The sequence below is a fragment of the Falco biarmicus genome, chromosome 16 (assembly GCF_023638135.1).
Source record: "Falco biarmicus isolate bFalBia1 chromosome 16, bFalBia1.pri, whole genome shotgun sequence".
NCBI lineage: Eukaryota > Metazoa > Chordata > Aves > Falconiformes > Falconidae > Falco > Falco biarmicus.
The window spans coordinates 8,764,702-8,781,381 of record NC_079303.1 but is presented as its reverse complement, the minus strand read 5'-3'; the positions used below and the strand labels follow the sequence as shown (position 1 = coordinate 8,781,381).

Sequence of the window (16,680 nt, the reverse complement as noted above, 5' to 3'; positions counted from 1 at the left end):
GGTGGGTTTGTGTGGAGTTTCAACAGGAAAGCCACAAGAAGGGGAGAGAGAAGGCTGAAGAGCCTGGCAGTGCCCAAGGACCACCACCACGCAGCACCCGCAGGGACAGAATTTCTGGGGTGCGCTGAGGCTTAAGAGAGCAGGAGCAGCCCGCGCTGGGCTGGCGAGGCTGTGCTGCTGCGCCCTGTCCCCACGCTCACGCTGCTCTGCCCTGTCCCCACGCTCAGCCTGACCCCGTGGCAGGGGACCTCGGGGTGCACCGCCAGTGTGAGAACACTCGTGGCTGGAAGGGAAGGCTTCTCTCCTTTGCGTATCTTGGAGAAAAAACAGAGGGGATGGCTGTTTGCAGCACAGCAAGCAAGGCGGGGGAGTAAAGGATCTGCTCCCGGCCACAGCAGGGTCCTTCTTCAGTGACCCCAAACACCTGGCTGGCTTGCAAACTTAATAAAAAATTAGTAAATAATAACCCGGAAAATGAAGCAAGAATAAGCTCTTTTCACTACATCATTGTAAATGCATCGACACCCAGAAATACACAAAAGGATACGCGCCAAGAGCCACCCATCAAAGAGAGGCTTCCTTCCATGCTGGGTCTCACTTTCACACTTCTTCCACTCCAACAAACAAAAAAACCCAAACCAAAACAAAAAAAGTAAAAAAGAAAGGAAAAAAAAAATCACCAGTTGATGTACAAACAGAGTCTTCCCTTTTCACAGATTTGTGGGTTCTGCCTGCCCCGATGTGGTCGGTGCGGTGCCCTTGGGAACAAACGGTAGTTGTACAAAACAGTATGAAGATTTTCTTACAAACATATGCCTGCAGTGTTTACTGGTTGGGTTTTTGTGTCTGGGGGTTTCAAAACTAGGTTTTAGGTCACGAATGGCTTGCAACTTTTTTCTACAGTAAATCAGGCATATATTTTTAGTTTTCGTTTTAGGAATGTGTAAGGCATTTTGGTAAGGTGACGGTAAGGTCTAGGTCACAGACTCGTCAGACTGAAGTCCCTTCCTTCAAACTGTCCTCTTCCCCCTGGAGAAGGAAAAGAGAGGTGGGTTACTCAACTGGCTCTCAACCTTATCCTCGTGGCAGCTCAAGCATCAAAGCGTTTCACAGATGGGCCAGGTCCTGCCTTTTGAGAAGGGAGAACCATGGCCACCATCTCCTGTGCTCCCAGAGCTTCCCAAAAGCCACCCAGATGGTTTCTGGCAGCAAGTGCCACCTTGTCTCCGGTTTTCAACCACTGCCTGACACGCGCTTCCCCCTGCCCTCCACCAGCACCAAGGGGAGGGATGGCTGCGGCCACCACAAGTACCGTTTCCTGAAGCTGTTCTTTACACTTCTTCAGTCTCCCTTTGGCCAGTTGGTCCTGGGTAACCTTCGGTCGCTCCTGTAGTTCGCTTGCTGCCTGGCCCCGGTTCTTTCTTTTTTTTTTTTTTCCTAGTTTTTCCTACATGGGAGTCAAAAGAAGGCGTCTGCCTGAGTCTCCCTTGGCCGTCTGGCGACACTCCCCCCTCCAAAACATCTCGGGTCACCTCAGGTCTCCACTGAGCTGCCTCGGCGGCCACAAGCCAGCGATGCGCCACTGCTCCAGCGGCGTGCTCAGAGGCTCTACCTGGGAGGTGTCCTTTAAACACCCCTAAACCCCCAAATCCAGCCACACCCCGGTGACAATAACAAAGCCACAAGCTCTACCTCCTGCACCAAGGGCTTCAGAGTCGAGAGGGAGCACCCACGTCCTCGTGAGCACCCGCTGGCAGGGGCCACTGGGTTTCCTCTCTCACCTGAGGCTACCACCCAGCACGGTGCACCACCTAGGCTTCCCCCCCCACCCTCACACCCGGCGGGAGCAGGTTTGCAGGCGCTTGCCTGACCTGCAGCTGCTCCATCTGCCTCTCCAAGGCCGCCACTTTCATCTTCCAGCTCTTCCTCAGCTGCTCCTCTTGCCGCAGCACCTCTGACTTCTCAGACAGCTCGTTCATCAGCTTGCCGCACCACTCCTGTAACCTGGCCACCTCAGCGTTTTGCCTGCACCAACAGAAGCAGCGTTATTCCAGCCCGCAGGCCAGTCAAGCATCCCTGGCGTTACCCAGGGGGAACACATCCTCCTGGTGGGCCTGGTAACAGGGCTTGAAACATCTCAACGGTTGTGTTGGCCTGTTTCTCGGACACGCCTGGTCCTTCAGGGATGGGGTGGAAGGAGCTGACACATCAATTTCAAAAGCTCCGTTTCCATCACAGGAGACATTTCTTTCTCATGAAGTAGAAGACGCAAGGATCTGTGTTCCCAGACACAGGAGAAAGCACTCTAAGCAGCTGGCGTCTGCTCTGTAATTAACTGACCACTGTTAATCACCAGCCATTTCAGACTTTCTACAAAAAGGAGCGCCAAATTCTTCTCCCTAGCTCCTGGTTGTTCTGTATGCACCAGGCAGGTCTCGGTTCTCTGCAGCACCGCTCCCATCAAAGAGCCAGCGACATTTCTTCTGAAGTTGGTGAGCACAAGCTCTCCGAAGTGTGGAGAAATGCTGCAGTGCCTTCCGGTCCCCTCTGCCCCCTCCGCTAGCATCAGCACAGGTGACTCCAAAGCAGAGAGGGCTTCCCCTGCCCTTCCACTTGGGAAAAGCATCCTTGTTTCCCCTGCCAGGCCCACAGAAGCCATTTGGCAATCTCTTCCTCACTCCCTCCTCTACCTCCAGCTAGCTGGGGCGTCTGTAGAAGCACCCTCCAGAAAGGGGGTGGCCAAGCCTGATGGACAGCCCCCCCCAGGGCTTGCCAGAGGGCGGCCCCAGGCTCTGCCCCCACCCCCACCCCTAGTCTTACTTGCTCTCCATCTGACTTCTGATCTGGCAGAAGGCATCGCTCAGGATGGAGTTCTCCTGCTGCAGGCGAGCCAGCTGCGTGTCGGGGCCATTCTCCAGCTGCTCCTGCAGGGTGCGGATCTAGGGAGAGACCAACAGGGGTTGATGCCGCTGCTGCCAGCCCCTCAGCTCTCCCCTGAGGAGCCCACTCCATGGGCAAGAGGGACTGGCAAGGAAGCCACAGCGAGGTGTCTGCTGCTGCTGACAGCCCCTGCGGCTGCTGCATCCCGTGAGGATGCTCCCACATCCCTCTTCTAGCGTGAGCACCACGGCTCAGGAGCACTGCGGGGCTCTCGCCCCTCCCCGAGGCTCTGGCCCCATCGCCCACCTCGGTCTTCTCCAAAAGACCAGGCAGCTGCCACCGAGGGCCAGCCGGCAGCCAGCGGAGGAAGCTGCAGAGCACCGCGTGGGGCTCACCTTGCCCTGCAGCTGCTGCGTTTCGCTGACATGGTCCTGGTAGCTGGCCTGCACGCGTGCCTGCACCGCTGCCATCTCCTGCTCGCGGGCCAGCAGCTGCTCCTTCAGCTTGCCCTCCACGGCCGTCGCCTTGGCCCGCTCGGCTGCCAGCTCCTTCGAGGAGAGAAGCCACCCGGTCAGTTTCAGCGCAGGAACTCCCCTGCTTTAAGGGGACTGGAAACAAGTGGCCTCCTGGCTCAGAAGACTTTAAGAAGTGTAACCCTTTCGGCGCTGCCCCCAGGCCCAGCTACACCCTTCCGCACTTACATTTCCTCCTGCATTAAGCTTTGGGCTCAGTGGCCACTGGATGCCACTGTTGTTCCACACTGGGCCAGCTAAGAGACAGGAGTGACAGCCTGGAATTTTATTCCCCTCCCCGGCCCCAGGATCAATATCATCACATCAAGTTTGGGGCAAAGCAGGAAAACAAAAAAAAGAAAACACCCCCACAAACCAAACACACCCCCCCTCCGCCCCCTGCCAAGGCAGCGGTGCTCTCTTGGCCGGCTGGGTGATGCCGTGCCGCTGCCCTGGGCTGCCTGCACAGGCCGGGGCTTAGCACAGCACTCAGTGCACAGGGTGGCTTCGCCCTCTCCTCTCCTGCCTGCAGGCAGATGGACCTGCTGCAGCAGCGTCCTGGCGGCTGCGGGGCAGGAGGTGCTGAGCACGACGCACCGGGGGTCCCTTCTGACTTCAACACCCAACGAGAGGTGGAGGCAAGGGGCTGAGCCAGGCAAGGGGGCTGTAAAGAGCACCAGGCTCCTTAAAAAGGGACTGATCAACACCTTCTCAGCTCAGGGGCTCTGCCAAGAGATGAGAAGGGCTTTACTGTCCTCCGGAAAGCAGCAGAAAGCTGCAGTCTCTTACGGGCACGGCTTTAGCCCCCTCCAGCTGCGGCTGCCCAACAGGGCACGTGCCTCCCCGGGCTGGATCAGGCCCAGGAGAGGAGCTCAGGTGGGCATCTCCTCCCCTTTTGGGGGAGAAAACAGCAAATGGATGAAGGGCCCAGAGAACCCCTGGGCTTCACCTCCAAGGGCGGGTAAGACGCGGGGAGAGGGAGGCACACGGCGAGCCGTGAGGCGCAGAGCCCGTGCCAGGGGTGCCGGGAGGGCTGCGCGGCACTTACCTGGCTCAGCTCCTCCACCTTGTTTCTGGCAGCGGCTGCAGCCTCCTGCTTGGTGGCGAGCTGCTTCTCCTTCTCCTCCAGCTGGCGTTTCAGGACAGTGACAGGGTCACCCTTCTGCTTGGCCTGCCGGCGCAGGGTGGCACATCAGCGGGGACCACCACCTCCGCATCCAACCCCTCCACCCCACACGCACAGGGTCCTGCCCTCTGCCCCAGGGAAAATTCAGCTCCTGTCTCTAAGGCTGCCCCTCGGGGGACAGCCTGCCCGAAAACGGGCTGCCTTCACCCCTCCGCACCCCCGGAGGCTTGGCCCAGCCCTGGTGGACGCGACGCTGCTGGCAGCCCTACCGCGTGCCAGGAGTCCTGGACGATGCCCGCTTTCTCCGTCAGGATCTCGATGAGCCGCTGGGCCTCCCCCTCACTGAACACCGTGCTGCTGACCGTGGACACGAGCGTCTTGTAGGGCAGGTGGAGGGGCCCATCCGAGTCCGCAGGTGCTGGGGAGGAGAGAGGAGGGGTTGGGAGCGCTCGAGCCAACGGCAGGGCTGAGTAGCATCGCCTCAGTTGACTTCAACCCCATAACTCATTTCACGCCAGCAACCGCCCAGATGTCCACAGCCAAGTTTGATACCTCTCTAACTGAAAGCAATGTGACGAGCGCTGGGGACGGCACTCACCACAGACAAGCGTTCCCTGAGCCAGCTGCCACCTCTGCCTGGCTCTGCTACTGCTCCTGCCGCCCTGCCACCGCCCTCCATCACACTGATCGATTCCAGACGGAGCTGGGCACGCTTTGCTAAAGCCAGGGAGCAGAGACGTGGTGGGCATCAGAAGCTGGACTCCATTGTGACACAGCCTCGCTGGGGGACTGTCGCTCCACGCAGCGGTGCCAGTGATGCAGAGCAGCAAGGTCGTCTCCTGCCTTTCACCAGGCAGGTTCGTTCCAGCTCTTTGCTAAGGGAACGAGATGACTCCAGCCCTTCTCCGATCCCTCTGCCGGCTTACCCGACGGGGATATATGCAGAGGAACTTGGCCTTACCTGGCTCGCTCTTCTTCTTGGATGCAGCCACCTTCTTGACAGGTCCATTATGCTTCTGCTCCTCATGGGCTGGAAGAACATTGCTTTTCTTTATGGTGACAGAGCTGACCACTGGAGCACTTTGGTGCGCCTCTGGGACCTGTCCATTAGGTTTCTCTTGATGTTTCTTTCCTTTTCCTTTTTCCTCAACAGCTTCCTCTTTCTTCTTTTTCTCTTTTTCCTTCTGCTGAGTCTTCTTAAGCCCTTTGCCTTGCTTGGCCAAGGCTTCCTCAGAAGGACGGAGGACCTTCTCCATGAAGGTGAACACCAGGAAGATCCCGATGGCTGATACCACCATCAGACCTCCAAAGAGCACAAGATTCAGCATCTGAGGGTCATAGACATCCATCCTGCCTTATTCTTCTGTGCCTGCAAGACACCACAACAACAGTTAGTGGGGAAAACAAAGAGGCGCAACAGCCTCTCTGTGAGCAGCGAGTTTCCCATGTCCATCTGTGTTGTGTGGGCAACCTGCTGACACCCCCCGCCCCCTCCCAGGTTTGCGCTCCTCCGCTGCGCTGCCTGCGCACGGTGCTCCAGCCACACCGCAGGGGCTGCTTGCGCTGGCTGCAGCAAGCTCCAGAAGAACCAAAGAGGGGGAAGAAAAAACCAGGGATGCAATCAGAGACAGCCACGAGCAAAGTGCCCATGCCATGTCCAATGGGACGCTTTTGCACGACCCTGGGCAATCCCTGCAGCCCTGCGGCAGTAAGAGAGCCCGTTTCCAGACTGCCTGGTGCAGTTTGGCCAAGACCTGGGCTCTCCCTGGGCCACCTGGCCTTATCTCTGCGCCCAGGCGCAGGTGGAAGTGCATCCAGGGTCTCAGCTCTGGAATAGAACACCCCCCTGGAAGGGGAAAGCATGCACGGGAGAGCTTTCCCCAGCTTTGCAGCAGCCCTGGCCGCCTCCCTTTGCCAGCCGCACCCTGCGGCACTGCTGGCCTCTGCCCAGCCTGGCAGGGAGGACACGCAGTGACCACATCCCACTGGGTCGCTGCTCCCAGCCTCCAGTGACGAGAACCACCCCAGCAATGATGCTACAGACGCCACACAGAGAACCAAGACGCTACCATCTCCTTGCAACGCAAACACCAGGAAAAGGCCTAAGTTCAAGCCAAAAAAAAGCAAAAGCATGGTCATTAACCATCTCATCTCCCCAGCAGATGCCCACAGGAAGAAACGAAACTTGCAAAGGGAGCACTGGATGTGGTGCTTCTCTTTCCACCTCTGCTGTTAACTGGCGGGCATCCGTTCCCACCCTCCTCTCCACGCTCAGGTTCTCCACCCCTAACACACGGAGCCGCAAGGGAGACTGTACTGCCTGGTCTGAGACCTGGCAGGCAGGGTGCAGCCCCGCGCGGAGGAAGATGCTGCTGCCTCCACTCTTCTTAACCGCTAACCGAACCCCGTCCCGAGTCTGGAAGCCAGGCTCTTCCCCGCTGTCCCACTCGTGCGTTTCCCCCATGGGCACCACCTCCACGTGGCTCACAACGCCCACCACCCACCCCCCCACCCCCCCACCCCCCCGATGCTGCAGCCAGGCAGTTCATCTGCGCAGGGGCACTCCCCAGGAGGTGCCAGGCTGCGCTTTCTTGTGATCAGTGCATCAAGCCCTCAGCTATCAGAAGTTCCCATCCCCGCCCTTAACTGTCAACATCATTGAATTTCCTCTTTAAGAGGTTGTGGGCTGGGGACGGAGGGAGTGGCTGGAAAGGGAGGAGGCAAAAATAAGAATAAAACTAAGGAGATCAGCATCTTTTCAAAACCTCAGTGCTCACAGGGAGAGACCTCAGAGCCTTTCCCTTTCTCACAGCCGACAGCGGCGAACTCACTCCCAGCCGAATCTGCACTGGTGCAGCGAGGGGGTGACAGGGCAATGAAAACGTCGCCTCCAACCCCCAGGGGGGTTGTTGAGGGCTGTTTCAACCAGCAGCCCAGCTCTCCCTGCCCGCCTCGCCAAGCATCCCAGACAAAGCAGCAGAGAGCCGGCAGGCGGGCAGGCTGCCAACGCCAGCTGGAACCAGCCTCCCCCCGGCAGGACCAACTTTCTACACCAGGGCACCGCGCGAGATCCCAGCTGATACTACAGGCATCGCTATCCCGGCCCGGCCCAGTCGTTTGGGATTTCAGCGGCCTCAGCCGGCTCCATCCCAGCACAGCTGGTGCCAGCCCCCTCCCTCCTGACAACGCAGCATCACTTTGGGATGGTCCCCATCGGGACAGAGGGATTACTCCTAACCTGCAGGGTGAAAAGGGATGGATTTCCTCTTCCTGGCAGGAAACAGAAACGAGGGTCCAGAGAACATGTACCCACGTCCTTCTGCTGGCTTTAGGGCCAGACCAATGTGCCCCGGAGCTGACCGGGGCGGAGCTGAGCGCCCTGCATTCCTCACCTGGCAACCCCAACAATGCGCTGGTACCAACAGAGCTGCTGACCTCACAGTGCCACCGCGTCAGACTTAGATCAAAATTCGCCACTCCAGCTTAGGGCAAGGGCATCACTGACTGCTGGCAAATGCTCTCCAGCCCCGTCAGCTGCTCCCGCCACCTCCCAGAGCAGCTGGATGCTGGATTGGTTTTTGGTTGTGGATGGCTGGGTTTTTTGAGATACTAGTGAGAGATGAGAACTTCACAAGTGAAATGCCCTGTGATGCAGCTCAAGTGAGCTCTGGCTAAAACTTACACCGTCTGACTGAATTTTAGAGGCACTAGAACTGTGCGCAGGACAAGAGCAGGTTTTGCAGTGTCTGTGACACCACAGCTGTGCCATGCAGAGCAGCACATCTGCACCATACAGGCTAGAAACCATTAGCTTCCTTCTAGAGCTGCTGCTGTGGCAGAGGACGTTCAAGCCTGTGTCTGTTGAAAGACACGATCTCAAACACCCTGTGCAACAGTAGGAATTAACAATGCGCTTGATCTAGAGATGTGGTTGTCATTACTCATTTCAAAAGGCATTGCATCTCCACGTGGAGAAGCAAAGCTCTGTTCAGCCTGTCAGACACCGTTAACCAAGGAGTAAACATCTTGCTGCAGCATTCAGAGATTTCATGCTCAGTCGGCCTGGCTTGTAGCCAGAGAGCGCCGACCCCCTTCAGTTCCTCCTGCTGCACTGGGCCAAAATCTTGCAGCCTGCAAGACAGACAGGATCGTTGTGCAGCAGTGCCAGCCTTCACACGACAGCTGGCCAGTGGACTGCAACTAGCCAGGGAGGCTGTGCTGCACAGGTGGAAGTTAAAAAAAAAAAAGAAAGAAAGAAATCCTGAAGAAATTCAGCTTTTCTCCACATCAGACGGCTTGGGTTGGGCTCCCTGATCTCCAAAAAAAGAATCCATTGTTGATTCCTTGGAGCAGCAAAGCCTTTCTGGTCTCTACAGCCCAGATGCTCACTCTGATTCTTTCACCCACCTCTCCAGAGCCAGCGGGAGCCGAGTCAGCCATTGGAGCCTGCCTGCGTGTAGCTTCCTCACCCGCCATACCCAGGGTAGCCCTAGAAAGGAGAGGTGCGCTCCTGAGAGAGCCTGCAGCGAAAAGGGGAACAGTCTGAGCACGGATGGAGTGAAAACGTTCTCCCCGGTATTTCTGCATTGCTATTTGGCATGTAGCCAGATGTCTGCTCTGACACACGTCAGAGAAAACCATCCAAATGCCTAAGCTAAGGCAGGGCTTACCTGCTTGGTGACCCGATTGCCTCTTCTAATGTTACTACCAAGTACATTTGATTGATTACTAGCATGCTGGAATACCACATTGAGTGTTTTGCCTCTTTTTTTAGGCATAAAGCATGAATGCCAAGCAAATGGGCCAGAGGACCTGCCCCGAGCTTGCACTGCTGAGAAGCCAGGAGGCTCCCTGGTCGTAGCTTTTGAAGCAAGTCCCATGTAGATGTCATGCAGTGCCACAACTCTACAGGCATTCCATGTTTTAATAGATCAGTTATGTAAAGCAACCATTCTAGGCAAGGGTTTCACTAACTGCAGGGAAGCTGTTGGTAGAATAAAGCACATTTTGGAGATGTAGCTCGTATGTACAAATGACCCTCAACAAATCAAATCTAAGGATTTCTCTTGGTTTATTAATATTTGCATTGGTTGTCCAGCAGCCCAATACTGTCCCCAATGGATTAACGCTAAAGGTCTCCAAAAATGTTGGTCCAACGCTGCAAAGTGTCAATGTGTCATGGGATGAAAGGGGGGTGGGGGTGGGGTGGGGGTGTGAGAACAAACTGGTTCCTGTTCTTAATTTTCCGAGTTGTAAAAAGCAAAATTCAGTCAGTCTTTTTGAGGCTGCTGGTCAAATGGCCAAACTCAGAAACAGTTTCCCCTGTAACCACTTTATACAGAACTGAAAACCTGTAGTGAAAGTTAGGCTAAAACAACCTGTTGGCACAAAAACTGGGTTAAATTCTTAGTGCTAGCAGTTGCAGAGCAGTACTAATAAAGGCCAATCCTGAAGTGAAACAGACATAAAATAGACACATTTTTCTGGAGAAATAGTCCTAATCCACTCTTGTAAACTCACGGTGCAGTAATAATATTTAAAGGTTCACTTGTTCTAGAGGTTCAGTGTTCTTGTTATGAAGTGCCTTGAGTTCTCCTTCAGCCTGAGGGATTCTATCAACTACTTTTCTGTTGACATAGTTTAATTTAGAACTACCTTCGTTTCTCTAATACACACTTACTAGCGGGTCAGATGCTTCTGAGGCTTCTACAAATGCCGATACTTCTATCAGAGCGCTCCAGTTCTATGGGTAGTACAGTGAAAAGAAACCACATCTCAAAAAGTGGTATTCTCAGCCCCAGTCTTTGGTCACTTGGTCCGTTTGTTCATAATCACTATTGATCTAACGTGGTAGAACCAATCAGCCTGACTAATATGGCTTGATCTGGGCTTTTTGTCTGTTAGCTTCTTTAATTCTGCAGAAATGCATGGAAATACCACCTAGACAGTCTGACCTGAAACTGAAATGCCTTTTGTATGGGGGGTAGAAAGCATTCCTGTGCCAGCTCCAGAGATCTTAAAAGGCTTCCATGTTTCACCGGTGGTTGCTTAAAGCTGTTTCCTTTGTGCAGTGTGTACATGGGAGTTGCACAGAGTTTTCCTGTATGTCTGTAGAGAAGAAGAAGAAAGAAAAAACCAAACCAAACCCCTTAGCCTCCCGTGCGTTACTGGGATACGTTCTGTGCGTGCCAAATTCAAACAGCCTAAATAAATGGGCTTTCCCTCCCCTGGGTCAGCGAGTGACTCCTCTGCAGCCTGCGGACTAGCCCTCCTGCAGCGGGGCCAGCGCTGCCGGCTGAGCGTGCCAGTGCCCCGCGTCAGCCGGGGGCTCGGGAGGCTGGTACGCGCCTGCTGCAGCTGCCGCACGGGGAGAAAGGATGGGGGTACGGGCCGGGGGGAGCAGGCTGGAAGTAAGAGCTGGCGGAGGTGGATGGAGTGGGGCGCGGGGAAGCAGGTTCACCTGCCTGCTGAGTGACGGCCAGCCTGCCGCGGGCTCTAGCTCCCTGGCAGCGCCTGCTCTCGGCCCGGGGGGCTTCAGACCCAAACGCCCACGCCTTGGGGAGCTTCCTGGGAAACTTGTTGCAGTCCGAGCAGGAGAAACCCTGCACATGTCAGTCACTTCCCCCGTGAGAACTGGGGGGGCTTTCTCTGGCCGGCCGCTGGAGCCCAGGCGCTTCCAGGCCGCCCCCTCCCCTGAGCTCTGGGCAGCTGTGTGGGGACAGAGCGGCACTGTCCCCACCGCTCCCGGCACAGCAGCGGGCTGCGCTGGCTCAGCCGCAGGGCCAGGGAAATGGTGGTCCGTGACCTCTCGCAGCATGTGCCCGCTCTGGCCACACTGCGCGGTTCAAACCTTGAATTCAAAGGCAGGCGGCGACGGACTGCTCTGACTTGGCACCCACACAGGTCACAGCGTTGGGAGCACAAGGGTTTCCGATGCAAAGAGACCCACCAGAGCGAAGCTTTGTGACTTCCAAGAAAAGCAAAGCGGCCTGGTTTGAGCTGGGGCTTTTCGCTTGTGCTTCAGTCAGCTCTGAGCTCACCCAAAAGCGGCTCGTCGTCGTCCTCATCAAGGGCTCCTCCTTGCCGAGGTGTCTGCAGGACTGGTCTCTGTCCCAAGTCCAGGTTGAGAAGGAAATGTGGTGACACAGCGGGACTGGTGCTGCCTGACAAACAACGGGAACTCTGAATAGCGAATGCTGTACCACTTATCTAAAGGATGACGCACCTACGTTTAGTTAAAAGTCGGGAGATGTCCGAGGACCCTTACTGCCACATGACGGATGCACAGACTGCTAAGGCCTTGGGTTGGTTATCTTCAGAAGGGACATTCTGTCTTAGATTCCTGTTGTACATGCAACGTGGCGAAGACAAAGACTTTAAACATGGCCCCTGAGGAATAGAGTCTGCGCAGAGACAACTCCTCAAGGACATTGTGCAGGCATGAGATATGTAAATGAATTCTCAGAATTGTAATGAATATGTAAACCATTTCTTGGAAAACTCATGAATAGGTCTGAGTAGCTTGTATAAAGGGGGGACTGAAAAGTCACCTCGGGGTGCATGACTTTGGTGGCGCGATCCCCCATGCACCCAGCGCTGCCGAATAAAGACAACCTCCGCTCGCCTGCATACTGCTGACTGATTCTTCAAATCACCCTCTCCTGACAAAGGGCATATTAACTTAATGAAAAGGAAAACACCAACTGCACGGAGATCACTAAAATCACCTAGAAAAGGGAGTAGTAGCAAACCCCAAGTTCCTACTTTTCTTTTCTAGGTGGCCATTTCCTACAAAAATAACTGCTTTTTCCAGTCTGCTTTTCTTTCTGGTTTCAAAGATGCATTTTGCCTCAGTATTGACAAGGAAATCACAGGAATTTGGATGGGTTTTTTTTTTCTTTTCTTTTTTCCTTTTCTTTTTTTTAGAGCAGGCCATAAATTTGAACCTCCATCATGAGCTTAGTGTTTTCTAAGAAGAAATTTTCTTCACTTTTTGAAAAGCAGTGGACTACTCACTATGGCTTTCACCACTGAGGAAACTACTTCAACTACCACAGTATCAGAAAACCTAAGACACTTACATAGTACTACAAATAAGAATTAGAGATTATTTCCTTAGCTTACCCTTTCACTGGCATTTTAATAATTTTGAGCTCTCCCCAGATGAAAAAATCTTTTTGTCTTTTTCTTCTATCGTGTTTTCATTCTCCATTTTCAAACAGTCATTCTTCCTTACAGTAATCTTTTGTTTCATTTGCCGATTAGTGATGTTATTTAATTTATCCACACATTCCTGTTTTGCCACCGCCTGCACTTTTGAACATCTTTCTTTGCTTTTTCCTTCTCAACCTATAAAAACAAAGTTAAGCTTCACGTATTTCTAGAAGACAGAAACACCACATCCAGGATTGATTAATTCAGGGTTTACCTCTGAAATAATAGAAAATGAAATCTTTTTTGTAATTCATAGAGAAGCATTTTCACAAAATTACACTACAAAGTGTATTATGCCATTGAAAGTACTTTGAATTCACTCATCATGAAGGACATAACAAAAATACAGCCCTTAGAAAGAAAACAATAGTGTGTCTTAAAACAGGAACAAGAAAAAAGTGAAAACATTGCTGATGGACAAAGCGTTAGGAGGACTGCACAATGTCTGTTGTAACACCACCAGAAAAAAATCAAGTGGAACTGTGCTGGGCTACTGCTCCCTGAACAAGGGGAGGAAAGAAAAAAAAGATCCCAAACCCACAAACACAACTGGTTTCACAGGAAAGAGGAATTTTAGTGAAAGGCAATGAAGACATGTTATCGATTTGTTAATAAGTTAAGATTGATTGACTATTTGATTGATTAATTGATTTTATAAAATCATTTTATAAAATTGAAAAATAGAAGGATAAGAAATATTTTTAATGAAACTCTTAGTTGCACAGTAAAAGCTGCTATGAGATCTTGTGTACGTCCTGTACCAAGGCTAGAAGAAGGGGCTGGAACCATTGTTAAAACTTAGGTAATAACTTTAGGGTTGAAAGGTTTCTTTGTATTTAACCAGTCTTCTGTATGCAGAGGTGTACTGAAATGTCAGAATATGAGATGAATGGGAACTGGGGAGAGTCGACTGGAACAGCTTGTGGTTACCTGCCAAGAAACCGTGAACTTTAGTAAAAGGTAATTCCGGCAGGGGGAGATCGCGACCACCGACTCATACACCACCTACCCAAATTGCACCCCAGACCCATTTCTAGACCTTTCTAAGCTCTACTGCGCAGAATCGGATATAGGAGGAAAATATGTTAATGATTTACAGGAAATGTTATGATTATGCATGAATATTTAATGAATATGTATGAATAAGTTCTATCTATGGAATCTGATTTTGGGACCTGGCGTGCGTTGATCGTGAGAGGACTCGCTCACGCACCCGGCCGTCAATAAAGAAGTGTCTGCTTATCTACATCACATTGGTGTCGATAAGTTCTTCAGTCCGAGATTTCGGTAACAGTTTTGGCGACCCAGATGGGACCTCGCTGAAGGAGACCGGAGGAATTGGGGACCTGATCGGTTCCGGCCGGCACCGAGGATTTCTCGGGGACACCCATCGATCCCCGATCCGTAAGGCTCTTCGCGACGTTCCCTGGATTTTTGGGTAAGACACTTCTTTTTTTAATTGTAGTAAGTAAGTGCACTAGAGGAAGTGGGTAGGAGTCCCACTATAATAATTGTATGGGAAAGAGTGGGATGGAGTCCCACCAGTGGGTTGGAGCCCCACTGAGTAAGTCTGCCTGTCAGACGCGGTGAAAGAGCTGCGCAGGGTAGGACTAGGAGTCTGCCCGTAAGACATAAGCGAAAGCTATTGCAGGGTTGGACTAAAAGGATCCTTGTGGAAGTGGAAGCCTAGGCGTCTGCCCGTAAGACATAAGCGAAAGCTATTGCAGGGTTGGACAAAAGTGGAGACAAGAGAAACTATACGCTATAGTGTTCTCTAAGGTAGTGCCTCTAACAAGAAGTTAGAAGAAGTTTTTGGTGTTCTTTGTTGTTTTGTGAGTTTGTGTACTAAGAAGAAAATTAAGAGGTATAATATTGTGTTATATGTTTGTTTTCTTTGTTCTGTGAGTTTGTGTATTAAGAAGAAAATTAAGAGGTATAATATTGTGTTATATGTTTGTTTAAAGTAACTGTGGGAAAGTGTGAGCGTGGCTGTAAGGGTGAGACTGTGGAGTGTGGATCCGCGGATCGGAGTGACAGAGTTGAATAATTGTGTATTGTACTGTGGGTAATTACACCATGGCAACTAAGTTAACTCGGTTGTTTAAAAGTAAAAGCTTGGGTAATCTTGTGTTAAATGATAAAATCCCGAAAAATTCTCCATTGGGATGTTTACTGGCGCATTGGGGGGATTTATATGAGGATTTGCCAAAGAGCCAGATGATTGAATATTGTAATAATTGGTGGCCACTATATATATATTAGAAAATCAGGAAAAGTGGCCCACGAATGGGACACTGAATTATAACACTATTTTGCAGTTAATGCTGTATTGTAAAAGAGAAGGGAAATGGAATAAAATGCCATATGTGGATTTGTTCTTTTACTTAAGACAAAAAAAGGATTGGCAGGGTGAATGTAAGCTAACTATTAGAGATAATTTAGTAATGGCTGTAACTTCTGATAATAAGAAAGTGGAAAAAATGTTGTTTAAATTGTGAGGTTGGGAGTGGATACAGGAGTGACATTTTTTATTAAATACCTGTAAAGGAAAAACTGGAACAAAAACAGGCCATTCCTGCAACCCCTGGATTTGAAATTTGGAAATAAGATAATTACACATGATTTTTTGTATGTACCAGTATGTCCGGTACCCTTGTTAGGAAGAGATTTGTTATCTAAATTAAACGCACAGATTGTTTTTGACGAAGGAGAACTTTTCTTGAAAATACCTGAGTCAAAAACGGGAGAAATCCTGATGATACAAGAAAAGGTAAAGGAACAAGAAATTCCACCAGAGGTGGATTTGGCAGTGATCCCTACTGTATGGGAAACAAATATTCCTGGTAAATTGAAGCTAGCAGAACCGGTTAAAATAGATTTGAAGGAAGGTGCAGGAACAGTGAGAATTAAACAATATTCAATCAAACCAGAAGTGAGACAGGAATTGAAGAAATTGATTGGAAAATTTTTGGAGTATAAAATTTTGGAAGAATGTGCATCTGAGTATAATACTCCTATTTTACCAGTCAGAAAACCTTCGGGTGAATATAGACTGGTACAAGACTTGAGAGCAGTAAATCAAATAGTTGAGGATATTTATCCTGTGGTAGCAAACCCTTATACACTGTTAACAGCATTGAGGGAGAATTATCAGTGGTTTACAGTGCTTGATTTAAAAGATGCTTTCTTCTGTATACCTTTGGAAAAGAAAAGCAGAAAACTGTTTGCTTTCGAATGGGAAAATCCTCAAACTGGGCAAAAGATGCAGCTGACATGGACTAGATTACCCCAAGGATTTAAAAACAGTCCAACTATTTTTGGAAATCATTTAGCAAAGGAACTTGAAATCTGGAAACAGGACAAACCAAGACCTGGGCATTTACTCCTACAATATGTGGATGACATATTGATAGCTACAGAAGAAAGACCTACCTGTATACAGGTGACTATTGACCTCTTGAATTTCCTGGGACTAAATGGGTATAAGGTATCCAGGAAGAAAGCCCAGATAGCCTGCCAGACTGTGATATATCTGGGCTTTGAGATTTCAAAAGGACAACGACAATTAGGAAAAAATCGCAAAGAAGCTATTTGTGGTATACCTGAGCCGAGAAATATTCATGAACTCAGAGCGTTTTGGGGAATGACTGGGTGGTGTCGCCTTTGGATCATGAACTATGGGCTAATAGCTAAACCGCTGTACGAGGCCCAAAAGAACCCTCCCTTTGTATGGGGCCCACAACAACAAAAGGCTTTTGTAGAGTTGAAGCGTGCCTTAATGTCTGCACCTGCCTTGGGACTGCCGGATCTAACCAAAGATTTCCAGCTGTTTGTACATGAAAGGCAACACCTTGCACCGGGCGTGTTAACCCAGAGGATAGGAAGCTGGAAACGACCAGTCGGGTATTTCTCTAAACAACTGGACACAGTGAGTAAAGGGTGGCCAAA

At 51.3% G+C, this 16,680-nt stretch overlaps 1 protein-coding gene across 5 annotated transcripts; it reads right to left on the bottom strand.

Annotated features, from left to right (window-relative positions):
* Positions 1–864: 864 nt before the first annotated feature.
* On the bottom strand, positions 865–12,862 carry LOC130159587 (ribosome-binding protein 1-like). Of its 5 annotated transcripts, none has more exons than XM_056361327.1 (12): positions 12,643–12,862; positions 11,559–11,681; positions 10,199–10,626; positions 8,926–9,038; positions 5,480–5,887; positions 4,788–4,936; positions 4,441–4,563; positions 3,276–3,428; positions 2,821–2,939; positions 1,872–2,025; positions 1,313–1,447; positions 865–1,029 (listed from the first exon to the last, which is right to left on the bottom strand). In XM_056361327.1, exons 5-12 carry the CDS (start codon positions 5,865–5,867, stop codon positions 991–993), a joined length of 1,260 nt encoding a protein of 419 aa, XP_056217302.1. In that variant the 5' UTR covers positions 5,868–5,887; positions 8,926–9,038; positions 10,199–10,626; positions 11,559–11,681; positions 12,643–12,862; the 3' UTR covers positions 865–990. The 5 variants fall into 5 exon arrangements, with proteins under 5 accessions (XP_056217302.1, XP_056217301.1, XP_056217303.1 ...); XM_056361326.1 differs by having other exon boundaries at positions 10,473–10,626; XM_056361328.1 differs by having other exon boundaries at positions 8,926–9,007; positions 10,473–10,626.
* Between the last annotated feature and the right edge of the window lie 3,818 nt (positions 12,863–16,680).

Excerpts from the sequence above, each read along its gene's own strand:
- LOC130159587 (XM_056361327.1), bottom strand. The coding sequence starts at position 5,867 with ATGGATGTCTATGACCCTCAGATGCTGAATCTTGTGCTCTTTGGAGGT. Across the intron at positions 2,940-3,275 it reads CGCAGCAGCTGCAGGGCAAG|ATCCGCACCCTGCAGGAGCA; the intron begins GTGAGCCCCACG and ends GTCTCTCCCTAG. Across the intron at positions 2,026-2,820 it reads AGAAGTCAGATGGAGAGCAA|GCAAAACGCTGAGGTGGCCA; the intron begins GTAAGACTAGGG and ends CTGTTGGTGCAG.